The sequence below is a fragment of the Theropithecus gelada genome, chromosome 3, assembly GCF_003255815.1.
Source record: "Theropithecus gelada isolate Dixy chromosome 3, Tgel_1.0, whole genome shotgun sequence".
Lineage (NCBI taxonomy): Eukaryota > Metazoa > Chordata > Mammalia > Primates > Cercopithecidae > Theropithecus > Theropithecus gelada.
In genome coordinates this window covers 129,599,800-129,626,970 of record NC_037670.1, presented here as the reverse complement: position 1 = coordinate 129,626,970, position 27,171 = coordinate 129,599,800, and the positions used below count along the sequence as shown (strand labels likewise).

The 27,171-nt window shown below is 39.5% G+C and overlaps 1 protein-coding gene across 11 annotated transcripts in view; it reads left to right on the top strand.

Moving 5' to 3' along the window:
• SRPK2 (SRSF protein kinase 2) overlaps positions 1 to 27,171 on the top strand; it is a 303,416-nt gene that overhangs the window by 125,510 nt on the left and 150,735 nt on the right. For 5 of the 11 annotated variants that reach the window (XM_025381157.1, XM_025381149.1, XM_025381154.1 and 2 more), the window contains exon 3: positions 15,490 to 15,553. The exons of 4 other annotated variants lie outside the window; for them this stretch is intronic. In XM_025381157.1, coding sequence (XP_025236942.1) covers positions 15,490 to 15,553 — 64 coding nt within the window. Of the gene's footprint in view, positions 1 to 15,281; positions 15,554 to 27,171 lie in introns of those variants that run through there. 2 more of the 11 variants (XM_025381156.1, XM_025381153.1) reach the window with 1 other exon arrangement.

Sequence of the window (27,171 nt, the reverse complement as noted above, 5' to 3'; positions counted from 1 at the left end):
AAGAACATCTTTATTTCTGCCTTCATTTCGTTATGTACCTAGTAGTCATTCAGGAGCAGGTCATTCAGTTTCCATGTAGTTGAGCAGTTTTGATTGAGTTTCTTAGTCCTGAATTCTAGTTTGATTGTACTGTGTTCTGAGAGACAGTTTGTTATAATTTCTGTTCTTTCACATTTTATGAGGAGTGCTCTACTTCCAACTATGTGGTCAATTTTGGAATAAGTGCGATGTGGTACTGAGAAGAATGTGTATTCTGTTGATTTGGGGTGGAGAGTTCTGTAGATGTCTATTAGGTCCGCTTGGTGCAGAGTTGAGTTCAATTTCTGGATATCCTTGTTAACTTTCTGTCTCGTTGATCTGTCTAATGTTGACAGTGGGGTGTTAAAGTCTCCCATTATTATTGTATGGGAGTCTGAGTCTCTTTGTAAGTCTCTAAGGACTTGCTTTATGAATCTGGGTGCTCCTGTATTGGGTGCATATATATTTAGGATAGTTAGCTCTTCCTGATGAATTGATCCCTTTACCATTATGTAATGGCCTTCTTTGTCTCTTTTGATCTTTGATAGTTTAAAGTCTGTTTTATCAGAGACTAGGATTGCAACCCCTGCTTTTTTTTGTTTTCCATTTGCTTGGTAGATCTTCCTCCGTCCCTTTATTTTGAGCCTATGTGTGTCTCAGCATGTGAGATGGGTCTCTTGAATACAGCAAACTGATGGGTCTTGACTTTTGATCCAATTTGCCAGTCTGTGTCTTTTAATTGGACCATTTAGTCTATTTACATTTAAGGTTAATATTGTTATGTGTGAACTTGATCCTGTCATTATGATACTAGCTTGTTATTTTGCTCGTTAGTTGATGCAGTTTCTTCCTAGCATCGATGGACTTTACATCTTGACATGTTTTTGCAATGGCTGGTACCTGTTGTTCCTTTCCGTGTTTAGTGCTTCCTTCAGGATCTCTTGTAGGACAGGCCTGGTGGTGACAAAATCTCTAAGCATTTGCTTATCTGTAAAGAATTTTATTTCTCCTCACTTTGAAACTTAGTTTGGCTGGATATGAAATTCTGGGTTGAAAATTATTTAAGATGTTGAGTATTGGCCCCCACTCTCTTCTGGCTTGGAGAGTTTCTGCCGAGAGATCTGCTGTTAGTCTGATGGGCTTCCCTTTGTGGGTAACCTGACCTTTTTCTCTGGCTGCCTTTAACATTTTTTCCTTCATTTCAACTTTGGTGAATCTGGCAATTATGTGTCTTGGAGTTGCTCTTCTCGAGGAGTATCTTTGTGGCGTTCTCTGTATTTCCTGAATTTGAATGTTGGCCTGCCTTACTAGGTTGGGGAAGTTCTCCTGGATGATACCCTGCAGAGTATTTTCCAGCTTGGTTCCATTTTCCCCGTCACTTTCAGGCACACCAATCAGACGTAGATTTGGTCTTTTCACATAATCCCATATTTCTTGGAGGCTTTGTTCATTTCTTTTTACTCTTTTTTCTCTACACTTCTCTTCTCGCTTCATTTCATTCATTTGATCTTCAATCGCTGATACTCTTTCTTCCAGTTGATTGAGTTGGTTACTGAAGCTTGTGCATTTGTCACGTAGTTCTCATGTTATGGTTTTCATCTCTATCAGTTCTTTTGGTTATTCTAGTTAGTCATTTGTTGAATCGTTTTTCAAGGTTTTCAAGGTCTTTAGTTTCTTTGTGCTGGTTATATAGTTCCTCCTTTAGCTCTGAGAAGTTTGATCGACTGAAGCCTTCTTCTCTCAACTCGTCAAAGTCATTCTCCGTCCAGCTTTGTTCCGTTGCTGGCAATGAGCTGTGTTCCTTTGGAGGGGGAGATGCGCTCTGATTTTTTGAATTTCCAGCTTTTCTGCACTGCTTTTTCCCCATCTTTGTTGTTTTATCTGCCTTTGGTCTTTGATAATGGTGACGTACTGATGGGGTTTTGGTGTGAGTGTCTCTTCTGTTTGTTAGTTTTCCTTCTAACAGTCAGGACCCTCAGTTGCAGGTCTGTTGGAGTTTGCTTGAGGTCCACTCCAGACCCCGTTTGCCTGGGTATCAGCAGCAGAGGCTGCAGATGACAGAATATTGCTGAACAGCGAGTGTTGCTGTCTGATTCTTGCTCTGTAAGCTTTGTCTCGGGTGTACCCAGCCGTGTGTGAGGTGTGAGGTGTCAGTCTGCACCTAGTGGGGGATGTCTCCCAGTTAGGCTTCTCAGGGATCAGGGACCCACTTGAGCAGGCAGTCTTTCCGTTCTCAGATCTCAGCCTCCACACTGGGAGAACCACTGCTGTCTTCAAAGCTGTCAGACAGGGACATTTACCTCTGCCTTTTGTTTAGCTACACCTTGTCCCCAGAGGTGGAGTCTACTAGTAGTCTATTTATTTTACATATGGATCTACCACATTTTATTTAACATTCCTCGGTTGATGGACATATGGGTTGTTCCCACTTTTTGATTATGAGTAATGCTGCTATGAACATTTGTGTACAAGTTTTTGTGTGAAGAGTAAGAATATATGTTTTATTTCCATTGGGTATATACCTAGGAGGAGAATTGTTGGGTCATATGATAACTCTGTAACTCTTGTAAGAATCACCAGAGTGTTTCCAAAGCTATACCATTTAACTTTCTCACCAGCCATGCCTGAAGTCTCAAAATTCTCTCTCTCCTCACCAATAATAAGTATTATCTGTCTTTTTGATTATAGCCCTCTTGGTTGGGAAGTGGTATTTCACTGTTACTTTGATTTGCATTTCTGTGATAACAAATGATGTGGAACATCTTTTTGTGTGCTTATTAGCTACTTGTATTTCTTCTTTTGGTACATGTATGTTTAAATCCCTTGCCCACTTTATCATTGGGTTGTTGGGTTTTTAAATTGATTGTAAGAGTTCTTTGTATATTCTGGATGCTAGTTTTTTTTTTATCGGTGACATGATTTACGAATATTTTCTCCCATCTTGTGGGTTTTCTTTTTACTTACTTGATAATGCATTTTATTTTGTAATTTAATGTGTTTTATTTTTTGAGACAGAGTCTCACTCTGTTGCCCAGGCTGGAATGCAGTGGCACAATCTCGGCTTGATGCAACCTCTGCTTCCCGGGTTCAAGTGATTCTCATGCCTCAGCCCCCCGAATAGCTGAGATTACAGATGTTTACCACTACACCAGGCTAATTTTTGTATTTTTAGTAGAGATGGGGTTTTGCTGTGTTGGGCAGGCTGGTCTTGAACTCCTGGACTCAAGTGATCTGCCCATCTTGGCTCCCAAAGTGTGGAGATTACAGGTATGAGCCTCTGCCCCTGGCCCTTTTATAATGTTTTTTAATGCACAAATGTTTTTAATTTTTATGATATTAAGTTTATTATCTGTTCTTTTATTCCTTGTGCTTTTCATGTCGTACCTAAGAAACTGTAGCCTCATCCAAGGTCATGAAGATTTTATATCTATGTCTTCTTCTAAGAGTTTAATAGTTTTAGCCCTTATATTTAGGTGTTTGATCCATTTTGAACTGATTTTTATATATGGTGTGAAGGGGAACTCTGACTTCATTCTCATGCATGTAAATATCCGGTTGTCTATCACCATTTGTTGAAGAGAGTATTCTTTTCCCATTAGATGGGAAAATCACTTGATTGTAATGTGAGAGTTTATTTCTGGACTTTCAGTTATCTTTCATCGATTTAAATGTCCACCCTTAGCCACTTTCCTCACACTTTTCATTCCTATAGCTTTGTAATCAGTTTTTAAGCCAAAACTGACTACTAAGTGTGAGTCCTCCAACTTTTTCTTTTTTCAGGATTGTTTTGGCTATTCTTTGTACCTTGCATTTCCACATGAATTTGATGATCAGCTTGTTCATGTCTGCAAAAAAGGCAGTTGGAATTTTTATCGGGAGATTATGTTGAATTTGTGGATTAATTTGGGGAACATTGCCATCTTAACAATATTAAATCTTCCCATCTATGAACACAGGATGTCTTTCCATTTATTTAGGGCCTGCCTGCCTGCCTGCCTGCCTGCCTCCCTCCCTCCCTCCCCTTCCTCCCTCCCTCCCCTTCCTCCCTCCCTCCCCTTCCTCCCCTTCCTCCTCTTCCTTCCCTTCCTCCCCTTCCTCCTCTTCCTTCCCTTCCTTCCCTTCCTTTCTTTCCTTTGCTTCTTTCTGTTTTCTTTTTTTACTGAGGCGGAGTCTCGCTCTGTTGCCCAGGCTGGCTAATTTTTTGCATTTTTAGTAGAGACGGGGTTTCACCATGTTAGCCAGGATGGTCTTGATTTCTTTTTTATTTATTTTTATTTTTTTTTTTTGAGACGGAGTCTCGCTCTGTCACCCAGCCTGGAGTGCAGTGGCGCGATCTCAGCTCACTGCAAGCTCCGCCTCCTGGGTTCACGCCATTCTCCTGCCTCAGCCTCCCGAGTAGCTGGGACTACAGGCACCCGCCACCTCGCCCGGCTAGTTTTTCGTATTTTTTAGTAGAGACAGGGTTTCACCATGTTAGCCAGGATGATTTCGATCTCCTGACCTCATGATCCGCCCATCTCAGCCTCCCAAAGTGCTGGGATTACAGGCCTGAGCCACCGTGCCCGGCCGGTCTTGATTTCTTGACCTTCGTGAAACGCCCGCCTCAGCTTCCCAAAGTGCTGGGATTACAGGTGTGAGCCACTGTGCCCGGCCAGGTCTTTCATTTCTTTCAACAGTATTCTGTAGTTTTTAGTGTATAAGCGTTGTACTTCCTTGATTAAATTTGTAAATATTTTATTTTTGCTGCTTTTGTAAGTGGAACTGTTGAGCTTTGGGATCTTTTTTTTTTGTTTTTTGTTTCCCTTAGCAACAGGGTCTCAGTGTATTGCCCAGGTGGAGTGCAGTGGCTATCCACAGGGGTGATCATAGTGCACTATATCCTCAAACTTCAAAGCTCAAGTGATCCTCCTGCCTCAGTCTCCACGTAGCTAGGACTGCAGACATTTGCCACTGCAACTGGTGGGGAGCACTGGAGTCTTGAGCAAATTTAGCTTTCAATGTCTATGCATGTTAAATGGAAATTATTAGGTTGGTGCAAATGTAATTGCCGTTTTTGCAGTTGAAAGTTATAGAGCCAGACGCGGTTGCTCATGCTTGTAATCCCAGCACTTTGGGAGGCCGAGGTGGATGGATCACTGGAGGTCAGGAGTTTGAGACCAGCCTGCTGACATGGTGAAACCTGTCTCTACTAAAAATACAAAAATTAGCTGAGCGTGGTGGCCAGCGCCTGTAATCTCAGCTACTCGGGAGGCTGAGGCAGCAGAACCACCTGAACCTGGGAGGCGGAGGTTGCAGTGAACTGAGATCGTGCTACTGCACTCCAGCCTGGGCGACCTAGCCAGACTCCTGTCTCAGAAAAAGGGGGGAAAAATAACCAAAACCCAAACAACAACAAAAAAGAGGAAAAATGGGTTGAAAGTTAATGTGAGTTGAGAGTTAGGGGCACTAATTCTTATGCTTTTTTTTTTTTTTAAATGTCTTGTTTTCTTATACATGTAAATAGCCTCCTAGAATAATTTTACCACCTCTTAACATAATAAAGTTTCTTTTTGAGATGATTGGGTGGGTGTTGGCTTACCAAAGAAGTTAGAAATCAGACATTCATTGCGTTGGTGAATTCACTGTTGTTTGTGTGCAAAAATTGCAGATGAAATTAAAACATCTTAATTTTTGACTTTTTTTTTTTTTTTTTTTAAAGACAGAGTGTTGCTCTGTCACCCTGGCTGGCATGCAGTGGCATGATCTCAGTCTTCGCTCTCACTGCAACCTCCACCTGCCAGGTTCAAGCGATTCTTGTGCCTCAGTCTCCCAAGTAGTGGGGATTACAGGCATGTGCCACCACACCCGGCTAATTTTTGTATTTTTAGTAGAGATGGAGTTTCATCATATTATCCAGGCTGGTCTCGAATTCCTGACCTCAAGCAGTCTGCCCACTTCAGCCTCCCAAAGTGCTGGGGTACAGACGTGAGCCACTGTGCTTGGCTTAATTTTTGACTTTGTACGTGTCAATATCAGTGAACCAAGTAGTTTCAGTTGTCTTTTAATTAATATATGGTATGAGAAAACTATCTCTTAAGATTATAAAAATACTTATTTTTTCTGAGTATTACTCTATGATGTAATTTGTAAAATTTATGTGTTGTATCAGTAAAATAAATGATGCTCATATTTTAAGAATAATGCAGGAAAAGCTTTAAAACTTGGCCTCATACTGAACACAGCATTGGGTGTCAGCTTGAGTGTAACAGCTCATAGCTATCTAAGAACTTGTGTTACTTCTTCTGTCTGCTTGACAGAGTCAGGGAAAAAGAGGCTTTGTTCTGTCAAGAGGCCGGATTAACTATTAGTGATACTTTGCTGTAGTGAGTGAGAAACCTTTAGATAGTTTTCAGAGACTGGTTTCACCACATTTCATTGCTAACAGGGGAATGATGGTGAGAGGAATAAAATTAGGAATTTATTTAATACATTGTTGTATTTAGTTCTGAAATTTTATGCCAAAACACTGGTAACAAACAGTTTTGGTGAACTGTGAAGTTTTAGTGTATCCATGAGGCCTTTAGACTGGGTGGTCTGAGGTTCCTCTCTGCCTTCTTGCTTGTTGGCTTTCTTTCACACCCTCCTGGGGGTAGGGGAAATAGGGATCCCATTTTTGGAGAGAATGACTCACTTTTCTTGCCAGAACTTAGAAATCAGTGGCAAACCCCTTTCCTTTTGAACTAGTATTTCTCTTGGGTTATAAATTGTACCCAGAATAATAATTTTAAAAGTAACAGAAAAACGTTCCTCTCAAACAGAGTTTCTCATAAGTGGTACCAGCGGCTACCTTGAAAGTTCTAAATCAGAAACCTAACCAGCCTGAGACTACCTCCTTTTCCTCTTTCATTATCTTCCGCCTGCACCAACACCACCCCCTCCCCCTCCCCCCCGCCCTCTGACACCCCCACTGTAAAGTTTGGAGTGAACATGACATAGTCTATGGGCACTGTGTTCAGGAGCACAAACGATCTTGCTTTGGAATTGCAGCAGGGGAAAGCTGGTACTGGCAAAGGCTGCGTTTAAGGAAGTGGGTGGAACTGGGACTTCATCTTGAAAAATGAAATCATAATCTGAAAGTAAGCCTATTTTATTTAAAAAACTTAAATTGTAATAGAAAATATGTACTTATTTTTAGAATGAACTAAGTTTATACCAAGTGTTGATTGTTTTTGGTGTACATTTCCATACTAAGTTGTGTAATAACATGATTGGACATCTTTTGGGTTATAATGCAGCCATAATGAAGGGCATTTTTACTATTTTTTTTCTTTTTTTCTTTCTCTCTTTCTCTCCTTCCTTCCCCTTTCCCCTTTCCCCTTCCCCTTTCCTCTTTCCCCTTCCGCACTCCCCCTTACTTCTTTCCCCTTTTCCCTTTCCCCTTTCCCCTTCCCCCTTTCCCCTTTCCCCTTCCCCCTTTTCCCTTTTCCCTTTCCCCTTTCCCCTTTCCCCTTTCCTCTTTCCTTTCTTCTTTTTCTTTACTTCTTCAGGGAGTCTTGCTCTGTTAACCAGGCTGGAGTATAGTGGTATAGTCTCAGCTCACCGCAACCTCCGTCTCCTGAGTCCAAACGATTCTCTTGCCTCAGCTTCCCAAGTAGCTCGGACTACAGCCATGTGTCACAACGCCTGGCTTTTTTTTTTTTTTTTTTTTCCGTATTTTTATTAGAGATGGGGCTTCACCGTGTTTGCCAGGCTGGTCTCGAACTGCTGACCTCAGGTGATATCCCAAAGTGCTGGGATTACAGTTGTGAGCCACTGCCCCTGGCCTCATTTTTGCAAATTAAGGGCTTTGTTATGTATTCTCTTTCAGTCTCTAATAATCAGATAATTATCTTTTTTTTTTTAAACAGAGTCTCACTCACTCAGGCTGGAGTGCAGTGCCATGATCTCAGCTCACTGCAACCTCTGCCTCCGGCTCAAGCTATTTTCCTGGCTCAGCCTCCCTAGTAGCTGGAATTATAGGCATGCTCTACCACACCTGGCTACTTTTTGTATTTTTAATAGAGACGGGGTTTCACTTTGTTGGCCAGGCTGGTTTCGAACTCCTGATCTTCAGTGATCTGCCTGCCTCAGCCTCCCAAAGTGCGGGGATTACAGGCATGAGCCCCACCGCGCCCGGCCTCAAATAATTATTCTTGAGGCACTTAGCATGTTATTGTCCTTGTTGATTTTTCTCTTCATATACAAACCTCATAAACTTCTCCTCTATCCTCATTTATCAATGATTTTGCCTGGAACTCTAGAATTTCTTTAGTATTTTCTGTCAACTTTGTCACTTTTTTCATCTTTTGCAGATTTTAAGTTTTCACTTGGCCCTAGATTTGTATTTTATTGAATTGTTAGACTGTGTGATTATTAATGAGCGTGACAAAGGATTTTGATGGGTGGGGATAAAAGTTAGTGATAATTGGGGATAGTTTTTTGAATGCTCAGTTTACCAATGATGATTTTTATGTTTGCAGAATTTCTGCTTTTCTGTGAATTCTTATAATAGAGGACGTCAGTAATGAACACTGGGATAGCACTCCCTTTTAAGGCTAAACTGGCCTTAGCAGATGTTGGTCAGTTAATCATCCACCCTCCTAGATTACGCAGAGGAATTGCTTTATTCTTGCACCTTTGTGAACATTCCCTTATGAGTCAGTCAGTTTAGAGTCAGGACCTCAATACGTGGCTTCAGATAGTAGTATCAGAAATTGGCACCTGAGCCAGAAAAGCCTCTGCGGGCCTTTTGCATTTCAGTGAGAAGTCTCTTAAAAATACTAAGTTGGAGACACCAAGAAGGGCTCTGTAAGCATGTATCCCGAGGCAGTAGAATGTGTAAACATGTGAAATAGAAGAAGCAGTTAATTGGCAGTGGCAGGAGAAGTAGAATTAGGATGGGAGAGGTGTTGAAACCCCAGAATAGTGGAGCATTAAAGTGGAGAACTATCCCACTGAACACCTGGAAGTATTGATTTGGGAGCTGCTCTGACTTCTGAAGAAGCGTGTGGTTTTGAGGCCTGCTGAGGCATTTTCCTCTTAACTTCTAGGTATATTCTTGCAGTATTAACCTGTCATTTCAGGCAACCTTAACTACTCAGGAGGCTGAGGTGGGAGGATTGCTTGAGCCCAGGAGTTTGAGACCCCAGTGAGCTATAGTTGCACCATTGCACTTCGGCTTCGGTGACAGAGCAAGACTCTGTCCCTTAAAAAAAAAAAAATCTTCCTTATGTACACCCCAAACAAAATTAAGTTTGTGGATGATTATGTAAAGAATTTGGCAAGTGAAAGGAAGCTTATTAAATTTGCCAGAATTATTCCCATGGAAAAAGGACATAGCTCTAAGAATTTAGGTAGAATAATCTGCCCAGTTATTATGTCTTTTTAAATTTCCACTTCACGTAAGTCAGAGTCCTCATGCTCAGGTTTAGTGATCTGAATGACAAAGGAGCATATCATGCCCACAGCTTCCGTGTGTTCTTATGCTCCCCTCACTCCTAGGATTCTAGGTAGATTCAGGGTGGCTCCATTTTTCTCCTAGGATGTCTCTATCTTTGAAGCACCACCCCTATGGGACCTCATTCTGAGTAGAGTTACTGGTAATCTGCTGCTCCTCATCAGGGTTCCAGGGGCTTGGCTTAATGCTGGACTGATAGCCCTTAGTGTTCCAGGAGCCTTAAACTTCTAGTGTGTTACAGCGTAGACAGGTGAAGCGTTAGAGCTACTAGGCCATTAACTGAAGAGTTAAAAACTGTTCATCTTCATAAGGAGTTTGAGTATCTTTTAAGGTGTGAGTAAAAACGAGAATAAAAGAGTTATGAGGAAGATCTGTAGGTTTGATCAAGAGAATGAATAGGGAAATCACAGTGAATTGTTGGCTTTGAGGGATGTATATAAGGGGATGAATAAGAAGAGTATCATGCCCCAAATGATTAGTTGTTTTAATCAGGAAAGCTGATTAATAAGGATGATTTGAATTGATTGAAGATATAAGAAAATAGCATTTTAAAAACTGATTTAAAATAAGGTTGAAATGTCCTACTGTTACCAAAATACCAGGGGTCTGGTGTAGGTCCTGCTGCTCTCCACACAGAAAGTGAATCACTGGCTGGGCACGGTGGCTCATGCCTGTAATCCCAGCACTTTGGGAGGCCGAGGCAGGTGGATCACTTGAGGTCAGTTTCTGTGTTTATCCAAAAGAACAGCCTATGGGACTATTGGGTGGGTTTTACTATTTGGGTTGTTGAGGTTCTTGGAAATTTTACTGTAGGTCTCAGCAACAGTAATCTTCTGGAGAGGATGAAGAATGTGATTGCCTCCAGTAGTTTACCTTCTTGCCTGTTAAATTTCCCCTTTATAAATTCATGTGGTTCAGCTATTATATGATCTCTGAGGATCAGTCTAGTTCTAAAATTGCTTGGATCTTTGATTAAGTGTATCTGGAGATGTATATTTAAGAATAAATTGATGTAGCTCAGTTGTAACTAACATTAGATTGACTGTAACGGGCTGAGAAGATTATGAAGGTGTCAACAACCAGTGTCTGACATGCCAGGCTGTCTGAATTGAACAGTCAGGTGCCTGTCCTTAGGGAAGCAATGGTCTCATGGGGACTGAAACAAGTAATTTATGTATTTTAGTAATTTGGTAATGCAAATATAGAGACGTAGAGGAGGTGAACTTAATTCTGGGAAGGTGTTTGTGTGGAGGGAACATTTGGGACTGGGATTAGAAAAGTGAGTTGGGTAGCTGGGAGTGGTGGTGCCCACCTGTAATCCCAGCTACTTGTGGGGCTGAGGCAGGAGAATCATTTGAACTTGGGAGGCAGAGGTTGCAGTGAGCTGAGATTCCACCACTCCACTCCACTCTGGGTGACAGAATGAGACTCTGTCTCAAAAAAAAAAAACAAAAAAAACGAGTTGGGTGTGCAAGGGAGACAACAGTGGCATTCTAGGGAGAGGAAACCGTATATGACTTAGTGGCGTGAACAAGCATGGCATGCCTGGGGAGCCACATAGAGTAGAACTCAGTATTTCCAGAGCATATGATATAAAAAAGGGAGAATGGAGGGAAAGGTATTTCTTTTTCTTTTCTTTTCTTTTTTTTTTTTTGAGACGGAGTCTCTCTCTGTCACCCAGGCTGGAGTGCAGTGGCACGATCTTGGCTCACTGCAGCCTCCACCTCCCAGGTTCATGCCATTCTCCTGCCTCAGCCTCCTGAGTAGCTGGGACTACAGGCACCCGCCACCGTGCCCGGCTAATTTTTTTTATTTTTAGTAGAGACGAAGTTTCACCGTGTTAGCCAGGATGGTCTTGATCTCTTGACCTTTGTGATCCGCCTGCCTTGGCCTCCCAAAGTGCTGGGATTACAGGTGTGAGCCACTGTGCCTGGCTGGGAAGGATACTTCAGATGAGATTGGGGAAACTAGCCTGGGATCCCTGAAACATTTGAGGTTTGGTAAGGCAATGGCATTGCTGTTCACTGAGATCAGGAGTATAAAATAAGACATTAGGTTTATAAGTTCATGGGTTCAATTTTAGACATTGCATTCAAGCCATGCAGCGACTGTCTAGGTGAAAATGTCAAGTAGGGGTTGGAGGATATGTGGTTCTGGGTTGTAGGAGAGAATATTGGGCTGGAAACTAAGATACAGTTATCATCAATGCCCTGTAGTTCTTGATGGTGAGGGTGTATGTAGATAGAAGGGTCAGTGAGTGAAAAGAGGGTCCTTGTAGGTATCACTAGCATTTAAGGGCTTGCATGGAAGATAACGGTCTTGCAAAGTACTCAGAGTTAGGAGGAGAAAGCAAATGTAAAAGCATTAAAAAAAGCCACAAAAACTTATGTCCTCCTATAATGTTATTTAGCAGTTAAAAAACAAAATTATGGCTAAAAATAAAGCAACTATAATTTAAAATGTTTATTCAAACTACACAGGAACTGCTTGCCTATTTTCTGTGTGAAATAAGCAAGTGTGGTCTTAAGGTGGGAGTAGGGCAGATGGTAAAGGATTGATTAAAGGCTGAGATGTAGAAGGAGCTGTTGAGTGTACTGTCAAGCATTTTCAGATTACATCCATAGGGAATACAACTATTAAATAAACAGGTTGATGGATTTTTTTGCACTCATTGGTCTAAATGTATACATGGAGACAGTGGGTGCTGCTTTGGAAGAAGCAAGAAGTGGTAAGCAAGAGAGTCATTTTAGAATTGTGAGGATGCGTCATTTTAAAATGACAAGAGAGTCATTTTAAAATCTGACTTGTGAAAGCAGACTGGATTTCTATATCAATTCATAGAACAAAATAAATTCTGGAAGTTTCTAAGATTTACATGCAAATACTATTATAAAGCATATTAGAGGAAAATTGGATGAAAATTTTAAAAACTTTCGTGTGAGGAACACGTTTCTAAGTTTATCAGGAAGACCAGAATTTAACAAGTAAAAGATTGGTTGATTTCATTACAGAAAAATAAAGTGTATAGGGTCCCAGATACTACCCTGGAAGTAATTGAAAAAAATTCCAAAACAACTGACTGAGGGGGAAAGTGTTTGCAGTGTGTGTGAGAAGGTGTCCTGAGCATGGTCAAGGGAACGGATGGCTCAAGAGGTGGACGTTCAAGAGTCTGTGGATTGAGGAGCCTGGAGTCCATAGCCAGGTCTTTTGTAATAAGTCATATCAGTATGGAAATCCAGGTACCCCCGATTATGGCAGATGTTGTGGTGGAATGGAAATCAGTTAAATGGCTTCTGGAATTCTTCACGAACGTGGGGAATTACCAGACCTATGGATGATATGGACAGGGAGGAGTTGATGGTAGCATAGATGGAATATGTGGGCCTAAAAGGATACAGTATCAGAGTGTTAACGTTCCTTGATTTCTGAGTCCTTCTGAAGCTATGAACAAATCTGAAGGTTTAGAGATAAGGTGAAAATGAAGTTAGAAACCTTTTCATGTATTATTAGAATCCTCTTTGGTTGGAGCTTCCAGTGTCACCAGAGTATGGTTTATAGCTTGAACTTTTCTTTCCAGTGTTTACAAGATAGGCATTAACTTCATTAGAGCTGTGTAATTTAATCTTGGCCTTTTTCATCTTAAGTGCATTGATTTACATCGGTATACTGAAGTGTGAACTTTTTGTTGTTTTGGAATAAAAACTTGCCATGATGAAGATGGATTCAAGTGTAATCTCTTTTCTGAAGCAGCGAGTTAATACATGGAACACAATTCTCTAGAAAGGGAGGCTGAGATACAGATTAAAGTTAAGTTCCCACCTGTAGTAACACTACAGTGATAAAAAGGGGGATGTTGAGGTTGATGAGAAGAAGGAGAAGGTGGATTTAAACTGTGGAAAAACCATTTAACATTGGACAGGCCTCGTATCCTTCATTAACTCATTCAGTAAATAATCATTGAGAGATGAGGCAGGGAAGGCTCACCACATCCCAGGCACAATCTACTTTACTTTCATGGATTATTTCATTAAATCCTCGCCACAGCCTTTCAGATATATGTTATTATCCTCATTTTACAGGAGAGGAGATAGAGGCTTTAGAGAGTTTAAGTAATTTCCCCAAGGTCATATAGCTATTAAAAATGGCAGAGGAGGCCTGGTACGGTGGTTCACACCTGTAATCCCAACAAAATGAGGCTGAGGCGGGTGGATCATCTGAGGTCAGGAGTTCAAGACCAGCCTGACCAACATGGTGAAACCCTGTCTCTACTAAAAAGACAAAAAATTAGCTGGGTGTGGTGGTGGGCGCCTGTAATCCCAGCTACTCTGGAGGCTGAGACAGGAGAATCGCTGGAACCCGAGAGGCGGAGGTTGCAGTGAGCTGAGATTGTGCCATTGCACTCTAGTCTGGGCAAAGAGCGAAACTCCATTTAAAAAAAAAAAAAGAGGCAGAGGAGCCTCTTCCTAAATCTAAGGCAGAGTCTGAGTTTCTAACACCCTGCTCCTTCCAAAACAAGGGGAGGGGCCCTGCTGAGGGCTCACGGTGGTGCCACGTGCCTGATCTCAAGGTGAGTCTCAGCACCACCCCACCTATAGGCACTGTGCTCTCCTCTCCCAGTGGCTAGGCAGCTTGGCTACAGCCTATGGTAGATTCTGCTCTCTCATCAGCTATTCATGCCGCTTTTACAATGCTTATTGAAGTTATAAGCTTAAAAATTTGGGGAAATTCCTTATTTTAACAACACTGAGAGGATATTTCTGTACAGGTCCATTGTATTTTATGAAACTAATTTTTATTCTTTTTTCTTTTACATCTTCTCATATTCAACTTTGATTTATATAGTCAACATTTTAAAAAATTAAAATTTGCTTTACTGCTTTAAATAAAAAAAAAAAAACTATTGAGGTCTATTTTGAAATCCTGATACTGTTGAAAACATTTTATTGGCACTACTTTATTTTTAATATGTGAACTTTTTATTATGAAAGCACACTTCAGTTTTAAAAACCAGTTGGAAATACTTGTTAGGGGTAGGAAAACATCTTTACACATGAAATAGTCTGGGTAATAGGACCATGTCAGTTTTATTAACTTAAAATTATGTGCTTTGAGTCAGTCGTTGATGTTTTAAAGGAAACGTATTAGATTGTCTCATTATCTTTTCCTTCTCTTATTTTCACCCTTCCTTCCCTTTTAGTCTATTACCTCCCTTCCAAATCAGTATCAGCAATGATCTTTTAATTAAGTTGAACTGGCGCTTACATTCCTGTTTTAGATGTGTATTGTCAATCCTTTCCTAAAAGGACAAGTATATTATCCCTACTCGGTAAATGGGTGTTGCTGTTCACTTATACTGTACTGCTAAGGAGGAGGGGAAAATTAAGGTATAAAATAAAAAGTCTCTTTCTAGAGGAGTTAGGGACACTAGATGTTAAATGTGTCTGTAATTAAACACAATCAAGAAATTAAAGGTTAAACATTTTGAAATCTATACATTGGGGTTCTGGTTTAATATTTCATTCTTAAGTGACAAAAATGATTCACTGAGCCATATTTTTTAGGGCTAGTGAAATAGAAACAGCCAAGGGTTGCATATCTGTTTATTACAGCCTGTGACGTGAATACCCAGGCTTCTCAAATGATCTAGTATATTTAATTCAGATGTTCAAAATGTCTTGTTTGTATTTTATTTTGCTAAATTGAAAATCATCTTGTAGAGCCATGCTAGTTCTACCTTAAAAAAGAAAACACCCCTCTGCTTTAAAGAAATGGTACTTCCTGCTTTCATAAACAGTCATGTGCATAGTTTAGCAAGGCCTGATGCCTCTGGAGCTTTTTCCCTTTATAGCACCATTGAATCCCAGTCCTAACAGAAGTACTGCGAATCTTGTGGCCTCATTCTGAACAAAAGGGATTAGAGAAGAAAAATCTCTTGATATAAGGCTTGAAAGCAAGGGCAGGCAATCTTGGTTGTGAATATTTTCTGATTTTTCCAGAAATCAAGCAGAAGATTGAGCTGCTGATGTCAGTTAACTCTGAGAAGTCGTCCTCTTCAGAAAGGTACAGCTACATCTCTTGCATGAACAATTAATGGTGTAGCATTGCTAAGAAACAAACCAGGACATATTTTTTTTTTTTTTCTTGTCAAGTTTGCTATATAACGTATTGTCCTGCATGCTGGTATTGTGCTGTATTGAAGATGTGTATTTGGGCAAGCTGTTCTGCTTTTGCAAAGGGTGATTGATTTTTTAAAGAAAAATTGTAAAGCCTAATCAGCTGCAGCATGCACACCATAACACAGCAGACCGCTGGTTCATGTGTGACAGCTGTTGAAGGCTTTAAAAATAATTTAGCTAAAAAGCAAAAAAGAAAATCTTGCTTTTTGAAAGGGAAATACTGTGAGGTTTTCTTCCTGCATTTTGAGGTTGCTGCTTTACAGAATTATGAAGGTTATTTGTAAAATGTAGGTTAAAAATACTTGATTTGGGGTTGTAATACATATTTATTCTTATATGGTAAGGGAGTGCCATTTGTAAATAGCTTAGGAATTGCAAACCCACAGATTAGTCACATTCTGAAAGAGAGATATGATGCTTCTTCAAGTCTGTGCTAGGAAATGGAACAGTCACTGCATGCAGTAATGGTTCATGCCTGCAGGTAAGGACAAAATGACTCAGAAGTATTTTTAAAGCAATTATTTTATCTGTCAATCATGTGATTATATCTGTAAAGAGATATTTCATTAAAATGCTGTTTTGCCTTATAAAAAGCATTAAGATATTTTTATCTGAAATCAGAAATAAGGCTATAGTTGCCTATTTTGATATGCAAATATTGTGTTCAGTTCTGTTTACCAAAATTGTGTATACTACATAATGTCTTAAATTGAGGTTCTTGGGCATACAGTTGATGCTTACCTTTCTCTTGGTTACCTAGTAGGTTATACTTAATATTGATCTTTTATACTTAAGGTATATGTTGATTTATCTTTTTCTAGGGTTAGTTTGCAGGGTTATCTTTTTTGTTCATAGATGTAATATTTAGAAAAAAATGGAGAAATAATGTGGTAGTTAAAGAATGATACAGAAAAAATACAAAAAAATATGAGTTGAAGAACCTACCATGGTAAAATGGATTTATTTAAAGTATTCTAGTATATGAAGGACATAATCTGATGTAAAATTATTTTAAATTGATTTATTAGTATAATCGGGGGAAAAGCTTCTGGCTATAACTTAGGGCATCACAAATAAAAACGATGTTACTGCTTTTGTTAGAGACTGAAAGTAGAAGATTTTAGGACTGCCAGTGTTTATTTTTGTGTGGCTTCTAACTTCTGGTTTGTGGCTAGCCATCTGATCTTAAGCATTCTGTTTGCTGAAATGAGAAACAGTCTTCAGCCTTGTGAACATTCTGCCAGTAAAATGGTGGTGATGGGAAGGGGAGAAGAGGGTGGTGTGCATAGTGAACAAGCTAGGTGTCAGCTGTAATGTTAGTTTTGTACTAGGAAGAGCACACTTAATGAGATGACAGTAATAATTACGTTAGCTTTTTGGAGTATCACAAATTCTTTACTGATAAATTGAGAGTTGGACAGAGTGGCTGAATATTATTGAGAAACAAATTAGGAGTGGATGAGGTTTTCTGGCTAAAATACATTCTGTGAGGAAAGGTACTCTTAAGATATTTTGGTGATTTTTATTTACTTACCTACACTCTGGTGGTTATTTTATTTACTTACCTACACTCTGGTGGTTATTTGAAGGAAAGGGAGGACGCACGTGGTCATAATGTTAAAGTTTAGAAATCAGCCACTATTGCTTATAACTTCATACACAGTTTTACCAGAGATATAGTTTATGTATTATTATTTCATGGCCATTGTGCTATCCTGACTTAATGATTGATAAATGTAGCTTGTAAATCAGACAACATTTTGCAAACATGGAAGCTGTTTGATTAATGTAGATATATTAAAACAAGAAGGTACTCTCCCTCACCCCTACTTTTTATTAAAAGTCATATAGTAATGAACAGTGAAATCATTTGCCTTTTTAATTTGTTTGGAGGAACTGGAAAAATAAGAATCTGAAGTTTAACAAGAATTTATGGCTTGTAACAGTATATCCCATCCAGGAATTAATACCTTATAATATCATGTAGCATTATCATTACATTCTTCAATTGTTTGTTCACCAGTCCAGCTAAGAATTTTAAGAATTTTTGCTTTCACTTAAAAAAAAAATTAAAGTTAATGGTTTGAAGCATGGTGCTCTAAATCTTAGAGATGTTTGGAATTTGCATATAGTCAGTGTTCCCATCTATCTACTGGTAGAAAAGATGAAGAAATCTGACTTCTTTCTTTAGTGGGGGAGAAACTGCTTGATTGTAAACAAACCAAAAGTTATTGTTCACCACCACTGATTTTGTTCCTGCAGTATAGAATGATCTTTTGATAATTCAGAAAACTGGGTAGAGAAAAGTACCTCTAAATACAAAATATAAATGCAAAAATGCTGATGTGATTATTTCTAGTAATTTTTCATCTCATTTGTATCCTTCCAAAAGAACTACTAGTCTTGCAAGAGCTTAGTATTGGTTGAATTGTTTTTGTTCAATTTTGTAAAATGGGAAAAGCAAAACAACCTAATTTATTTTTGTAGAATCTTAAGAGTCCTTCATTGAAAAATACACATACGGGCCGGGCGCGGTGGCTCAAGCCTGTAATCCCAGCACTTTGGGAGGCCGAGACGGGCGGATCACGAGGTCAGGAGATCGAGACCATCCTGGCAAACACGGTGAAACGCCGTCTCTATTAAATACAAAAAAACTAGCCGGGCGAGGTGGCGGGCGCCTGTAGTCCCAGCTACTTGGGAGGCTGAGGCCGGAGAATGGCGTGAACCCGGGAGGCGGAGCTTGCAGTGAGCTGAGATCCGGCCACTGCACTCCAGCCTGGGTGACAGAGCGAGACTCCGTCTCAAAAAAAAAAAAAAAAAAGAAAAATACACATACGATTTGAAGTAAGATTATAATGTAATTTGAAGGTTGTTTGGGGGGATAAATTGGAAAATATTGTTATCCTAATAGATCTCAATAACACCTTGAAATCTAAAATTATGTTTTTACCTTGAATGGAACAGTGGAGGTCTGTAGAATGCCATTTTGTAGGGGAGTTATGGAGTACTTCTGTTCTGAATGGCTGACTCCTAAGAACAAAACTATCAGGGTTACAAAAAATTAGTTTATTTTTTGGTTGTGTTTTGTGTTTTGAAGAGAGAGAAAAAAATTCAGCATACCCATTTTAAAAGTTAAGAGCAGAGAATGCTATTGAATGAATTTTTAAAAAAATGCCTAATGATGAATAAAAAATGATGTATGTAATAGTTAAGAGGAAGATGTTTGCTGCAAGACAGTACCCTCTGGAGATTTTAGGGGTAAATCCTACTACAAGTATATTCATTTTTTTGAGTGCCTGTTGAATGAATGAATGAATTCATCTTGAATATACTAGAGTCGGTGCTAGACACATTTTTACTCCCTTGTTTATTCCTATTTACAGTAATAAATGTGAATATCTGATTTAAAAAAAACTAGGTTTTCAAGTTCTTGTTTCTTCATTTTTCCCTTTCTTAGCTAGAGCACTTATGGGATTTATGGGGTAATGTGTGTGGGGGAGAGTAGTAGTAGTAATAACCATAATAGCTAAAAAGGTATAGTACAGTTGTCCCTTGGTGTCCAAGGGGGATTGGTTCCAAGACCCCCGTAGATGCCAAAATCCACAGATGCTCAAGTCCTTCATGTAAAATGGTGTAGTATTTGCACATAACCTGTGTGCTTCCTCCCATATGTTTAAAAACATCTCTAGATTACTCACAATACCTAATACAATGAAAACACTCTGTAAATAGTTGTTATATTATAGTTTAAAAAATTTGTATTATTGTTGTATTTTATTTTTTATTGTTTTATATCCCAAATGTTTTTGATCTGTAGTGGGTTGAATCTGTGGATGTGGAGGGCTGACTCTAATCATTTATTGAACAGTCTAGATACCAGTTCTGAGTGCTTTATAGGTAGAGAGAGGGAGGAGAAAGAGAGAGAGGGAAGGAGTGTGTGTGTTGTGTGGAGAAGGAATGGTTATTGGGAAAACTCTTTAATAAATCATCCCAGAATAATCCTGGGTGAACAGAAGGTACTTTACTGTACTATCATTTTTGTCAAACTATATTGCTATTTCTTCAGGAAACTCATGTAAAAAAATTGTATGATTCTTAATCAGTAAAGAAATTTGAGCCCAGAGTGGTCAGAGCTGATTTCCAATCTGTCTAGGGTAAACCCAAGTAGGGCTGAGGAGTTTGTGAGATGAGGAGATCTGAGAAGCTGAGACTGTGTTCATATATAGCATTGCCCACATCTGTTGTTGTTAAATGTGAGTGGATGTTGTTTTAATTAATAAACTTCACAATGAACTAAAAATTAATAACTCATAACAGTGTTATATAGGTTTGCATTTTCTCAGGGAACAGATACTGAAAGGATAATTTTTTTTGGCATGTTTGTGGGTTTTTGATGTATTTTAGTGTTTAAAGGGAAGTCTTTATACTTGTAGCTCAGTAGATAAGAACTCCTAGCCTAGATCCTTAACATTCCAGTTAGCTAGCAAATACTGAATTCACAAATTGTAGCTGTCTTGTACAGGAGAGGAGAGAAACGGAGAGGGAGAGAGTGTTAGAGTAATATTTATGCTGTGGCCTATACTCTACCAATGCTGAATAAAAAGGATTGGGTGAGATTGTGTGTTGTCTCTTCTCCAATATAAGGGCATTTCAAATCCATAAAGAACCCAGGCTGTTTTTGTGTATGTATTTTAATTGTTCTCTTCTTATTTTGGTGCCTCTTATGCAAAGGTGAAAATGATATATAGTGATGTGTGGATGCAGAGAGCAAAAAGATATACCTGAAAAAAATAAGGAGAAAGGAAGGGAGAACATTCAAAAGTGAGGAAGGTACCAGAGGAAGAGAGAAAGAAGTAAAAAGGATCCTGGACCAAGATATCTTTGATTTGCTCTTAAGTTGATATATTTTCTTTTATGATGTGTGGTGGACTAAGAGCAGTTATAGGAGGAGAACCAAAGGGTCTTTCTTCATTGTTTCCCCCTCCTCCTCCCGTTGCAATGCAAAGACTAGGACAAACATTTGTTGGTAACTATTTTTCCCTTTTCCAATCCCTGCTCTGCCACTGTTGGCTTTCTTTCTCTCCTTGTAGAGATGTACTTGTTCCCGAATGAGATGACATAGTGGTTGATTGTGTTGTCTTCTCATCGCTGAATTCTTTAATTTTTATTAGTATTTTTATTGAAGATACATATATGGGATAGTACACAGATCGTAGATCTTTATGAAAAACAATTTATTGAAACTTCTTTTTTTCAGGTTTTGTGTGCGTGTGTGTGTGTGTGTGTGTATGTTGTGCCTAAGAAATCTTTGCCAAGCCTGGATTCACTAATATTTTCTGCTAGATTGACTTTTAGGAGTGATAGGATCTTAACATTTAAGTCTGTGATTCATTTGGGGTTTTAGTATTAAGGTAAATACTGAGATTCGGTTTTTTGCATATGGCAATTCAGTTGTGTCTGTTTTTGAACATTATATAAATGGAAACCCTCTGGATATGCTTTTGGTCTGTTTTCTTCCGGTGTTACCGATGTGAGGTTCATCCATGTTGTTGTGTGTAGTTGTAATTGATTCAGTCTCATGTCTGTGCAGTATTCATGAATATACCTCAGTTCATTCATTCTGTTAATGAGCATTTGGGAGGCTTACAGTTTGTGGTTATTAGGGATAGTGCTGCTATGAGCATTTCTTTTTCTTTTTGAAATGGAGTTTCGCTCTTTTGCCCAGGCGGGAGTGAAGCGGAGCGATCTCAGCTCACTGCAACCTCCGCCTCTCGGGTTCAAGCAATTTTCCTGCCTCAGCCTCCAGAGTAGCTGGGATTACAGGCCTGCACCACCACGCCTGGCTAATTTTTGTATTTTTAGTAGAGACAGGGTTTTGCCATGTTAGCCAGGCTGGTCTCGAACTCCTGACCTCAGGTGATCCACCCACCTCAGCCTCCCAAAGTGCTAGGATTACAGGTGTGAGCCACCTTGCCCAGCCTGCTGTGAGCATTTCTATACATGCCTTTTGGTTAGTGAAGCTTGCATGCATTTGTTTAATATAATCCTAGAAGTGCAGTTGCTGAGTTTTAGTGGATATTGTCAGTTTTCCAAAGTGAAGGTACCACTCTCTACTTCTACCAACTGTGTATGCTCCGGGTTCTTTTCAATTTGGTATTGTATATATTTTTTTCCTTTGCTTCCTTTCTCTCCTTTTCTCCCTTCCTTTTTCCTTGTTAGCATTCTGGTGGCTCTACCAGTGTTAGCCAGAGTTTTCACCATTTTGAGGAGGATTAGAAGCAGAAACTGGACTATTTTGGAACATCAGCGCTCATGAGGGGGAACAGAATTAGAAGTATATAGCAGTAAGCGACCCTAGGGTGGTGTTGTTGGAGACACTGCTTTCCCACGGACTGATGATAGTCTTGTAACTGGATTCTGGAGGCCGTGGGTATTAACATTAGTTTTCAGACTTGGTTTCAGTAGCAAAACCTTTCTTTCATCAAACCTTAATAGGAAGTTATCATGTAAAATACATAAAGAAGATGCTTGGTTTGGGAGCTGGGGAATGTAAATCAGAGCCGCAGTTTTTGATGCTTAGCCATCTTCCTTGGAGCCACTTCCTCGAGCTCCAGTCCTCTTTACTTCAAGCCCTTGAGGTAGGTAGGCCACCTTAGGTCTGACCAAGAAATGATGACATTTTGATAAGTTTTAAGCTGTTCCTAGTCTCTAAAACGTATGTATCATATACCTAAATAAAAGTGTAGTGTTAGTTTCCAGTAAGAGACTGGACAGTGTTCTGATCTGGTTTTCTGTTGGCCATTATTTATTTGGTCTAGATGTAGTAGTTTCTACATTATTTTGTAATCAGTTTTGATTCTGTTTACTGATGCTTCTTTGGAGGGTTGCTTACATTACAGCCAGAGCAAACCTTTCAGAACACAAATCTGATCAGGTAGGTCATTCCACGTTTAAAACCTTTCAACTGTCTTCCCCTTGTGCTTGGGAGTTCAGAAAAAAAACTACCTTGGTCAGTGAGTACCTCTTTTCTCTGTCCTCGTCTCCCTCTCCAGCCTTGTCTCATATATCTCTTCCTTTGGTCATGTCCTGGCTGTTTTGCTGTTCCCATCCCTCCTATCTCAAGGAAGCTCTGCCTGTATCAAATTACAGGACCATGTACTTCTCCTTTGTAGCATTTGTCACAGCTGCTGTTTGACAGTGGGGAGTATCAGTGACATTTGGTCTACTTACTCACTGTTGGCTTACTCACTGTTAACCCCACCTTATGATCTTATATATGGAAGTGCTTTCATCACAAAATGTCAACAAAACAAATAATGTTCATTTGCAGTTTACAAATTATGAGCTTTATAGGAAGACTTTATTGGTATGGGGAGTCATCTCTGTGGTATTGGCATAGATTAATAATCATAATCATAAGCTAATTTTGTTAACTTACAAACTGTCAAGGTTACAGGTCTTAGGTTTTTCTATTACCATAAAAGTGCACAGCTTATTGTTACATTTATTTTTCATTTAATATACAATGGAAATTAAATTTGGACACACCATCTCTGTGCCAAAATGGCAACATCAAAGCATAGTCATTTACATCCCCAATATTAGTATTTTGTGTATCACCTTGGTGTTTTTTGGTCACATTTGCACTCCACACTGTTTTTTTTTTTTTTTTTTTTTTTTAAATTTCTAGGGTACATGTGCACAACGTGCAGGTGTGTTACATAGGTATACATGTGCCATATTGGTTTGCTGCACCCATCAACTCGTCATTTACATTAGGTATTTCTCCTAATGCTATCCCTCCCCCAGCCTCCCATCCCCTAACAGGCCCCAGTATGTGATGTTCCCCGCCCTGTGTCTTTGTGTTCTCGTTATTAAACTCCCACCTATGAGTGAGAACATGTGGTATTTGGTTTTCTATCCTTGTGATAGTTTGCTGAGAATGATGGTTTCTAGCTTCATCCACATCCCTGCAAAGGACATGAACTCATCCTTTTTTATGGCTGCATAGTATTCCATGGTGTATATGTACCACATTTTCTTAATTTAGTCCATCATTGATGGACATTTGGGTTGGTTCCAAGTCTTTGCTATTGTAAATAAATAGTGCTGCAATAAACATACCTGTGCCTGTGTCTTTAGTGTAGCATGATTTATGATCCTTTGGGTATACACCCAGTAATGGGATCACTGGGTCAAATGGTATTTCTAGTTCTAGATCCTTGAGAAATCGCCACACTGTCTTCCGCAATGGTTGAAATAATTTACACTCCCACCAACAGTGTAAAAGCGTTCCTGTTTCTCCACATCCTCTCCAGCACCTGTTGTTTCCTGACTTTTTAATGATCACCATTCTAACTGGTGTGAGATGGTATCTCATTGTGGTTTTGATTTGTATTTCTCTGATGACCGATGATGATGAACATTTTTTCATATGTATGTTGGCTGCATAAATGTCTTCTTTTGAGAAGTGTCCATTCATATCCTTTGCCTACTTTTTGATGGGATTATTTGATTTTTTCTTGTAAATTTGTTTAAATTCTTTGTAGATTCTGGATATTGGCCCTTTGTCAGATGGGTAGATTGCAAAAGTTTTCTCCCATTCTATAGGTTGCCTTTTCACTCTTATGATAGTTTCTTTTGTTCTGCAGAAGCTCTTCAGTTTAATTAGATCCCGTTTGCCTATTTTGGATTTTGTTGCCATTGCTTTTGGTGTTTTAGTTATGAAGTCTTTGCCCATGCCTGTGTCCTGAATGGTATTGCCTAGGTTTTCTTCTAGGGTTTTTATGGTGTTAGGTCCTACATTTAAGTCTTTAATCCATCTTGAGTTAATTTTTGTATATGGTCTAAGGAAGGGATCCAGTTTCAGTTTTCTACATATGGCTAGCCAGTTTTCCCAGCACCATTTATTAAATAGGGAATCCTTTCTCCGTTGCTTGTTTTTGTCAGGTTTGTCAAAGATCAGATGGTTGTAGATGTGTGGTGTTATTTCTGAGGCCTCTGATCTGTTCCATTGGTCTAGATAGCAGTTTTGGTACCAGTACCTTGCTGTTTTGGTTACCATAGCCTTGTGGTATAGTTTGAAGTCAGGTAACGTGATGCCTCCAGCGTTGTTCTTTTTGCTTAGGATTGTCGTGGCTACGTGGGCTCTTTTTTGGTTCCATATGAACTTTAAAGTAGTTTTTTCCAATTCTGTGAAGAAAGTCATTGTTAGCTTGATGGGGATGGCATTGAATCTATAAATCACCTTGGGCCATTTGGCTATTTTCACGATATTGACTCTTCCTATGCATGAGCATGGAATGTTCTTCTATTTGTTGGTGTCCTCTTTTATTTCATTGAGCAGTGGTTTGTAGTTCTCCTTGAAGAGGTCCTTCACATCCCTTGTAAGTTGAATTCCTAGGTATTTTATTCTCTTTGTAGTAACTGTGAATGGGAGTTCACTCATGATTTGGCTCTCCGTTTGTCTGTTTTTGGTATATAGGAATGCTTGTGGTTTTTGCACGTTGATTTTGTATCCTGAGACTTTGCTGAAGTTGCTTATCATCTTAAGGAGATTTTGGGGTGAGACAATGGGGTTTTTAAAATATATAATCATGTCAACTGCAAACAGTGACAATTTGACTTCCTCTTTTCCTAATTGAATACCCTTTATTTCTTTCTCTTGCCCGATTGCCCTGGCCAGAACTTCCCACATTATGTTGAATAAGAGTGGGGAGAGAGGGCATCCTTGTCTTGTGCTGGTTTTCAAAGGGAACGCTTCCAGTTTTTGCCCATTCAGTATGATATTGGCTGTTGGTTTGTCATAAATAGGTCTCATTATTTTGAGATACGTTCCATCAATACCTAGTTTATTGAGCGTTTTTCGCATGAAGGACTGTTGAATTTTGTTGAAGGCTTTTTCTGTATCGAGATAACCATGTGGTTTTTGTTGTTGGTTCTGTTTTTATGTGATGGGTTACGTTTGTTGATTTGCATATGTTGAACCAGCCTTGCATCCCAGGGATGAAGTGGACTTGATTGCAGTGGATAAGCTTTTAATGTGCTGCTGGATTCGGTTTGCCAGTATTTTATTGAGGGTTTTCACATAGGTGTTCATCATGGATATTGGCCTAAAATTTGCTTTTTAAAATTGTGTCTCTACCAGGCTTTGGTATCAGGATGGTGTTGGCCTGATAAACATAAAAGCATGGTCATTTACAGCCCAGATATTAGTATTTTGTGTATCACCTTGGTTTTTTGGGGGTCACATTTGCACTCCACACTGTACTTTTTTTTTTTTTTTTTTTTTTTTTTTTTTTTTTAGACAGAGTTTCGCTCTTGTTGCCCTGGCTGGAGTGCAATGGCATGATCTCGGCTCACTGCAACCTCTGCCTCCCGAGTTCAAGCGATTCTCCTGTCTCAGCCTCCCGAGTAGCTGAGATTACAGGCGCATGCCACCATGCCCAGCTAATTTTTGTATTTTTAATAGAGATGGGGTTTCATCATATTGGTCAGGCTGGTGTAGAACTCTGACTTCGTTATCCGCCAGCCTCCCCTGCCAAAGTGCTGGGATTACAGCTGTGAGCCCTTGCACCTGGCCTTATGTCATGCTTTTTTTTTTTTGAGACGGAGTCTTGCTCTGTCACCCAGGCTGGAGTGCAGTGACACCATCTTGGCTCACTGCAACTTCTGTCTCCTGGGTTCAAGCGATTCTCCTGCCTCCCCTTCCCAAGTAGCTGGGACTACAGGCGTGTGCCAGCATGCTTGGCTAATTTTTTGTATTTTTAGTAGAGATGGGGTTTTACTGTGTTAGGATGGTCTCGATATCTTGACCTCGTGATCTGCCTGCCTCGGCCTCCCAAAGTGCTGGGATTACAGGTGTGAGCCACTGCGCCCGGCCATGCTTTTTTATTTTTAAATTTCTTAAATGTAAAACCTTTTAATGCTTTTTGAAGCTTAATTTTCTTTAAAAAGGAATCTTTATATCGCTACCAGAAATAGAGAACCTGTATCGTTTGCCTTAAAAAGAAATTACTATTAAGTGCTATCTAGATTCTGTTGTCTGATAAAGGCTCCAAGTCTGAGCCATATACTCTCTGTGTTTACAAGGGAAGTTCAGTTGGCAAGTGTCATAAAGGGACATAAATAATGTGTTAGCACCAAAGTGAGACTTGTTCTCTTATACACCCAGATAGTTTGAAAGAACCCTGGAAAAGGAATAACTTCCTCAGTATTTGATTCAGTGTAATTCAATACCAGGTTTCAAGTATCCACTAAGATCATTTTGCATGGCAGCAGTGGCACTTCCTCTTCTCTTTGGGATCCTCTTCTCCTCCAGCAATGTAGATTATGATGAATTTATCAGGGAGGTTCTGAACAAATGCGAGCAGCTATTATAATAACAATAGCAACAATAAAAACTCTACTTTCAACAGTGATAGTGCAGATTCCTTTTGTAACAATCTTTTATGTACTGGGGCTGGAAGAAATTAAGACTAATTTTAGTAGATTATATTTGTT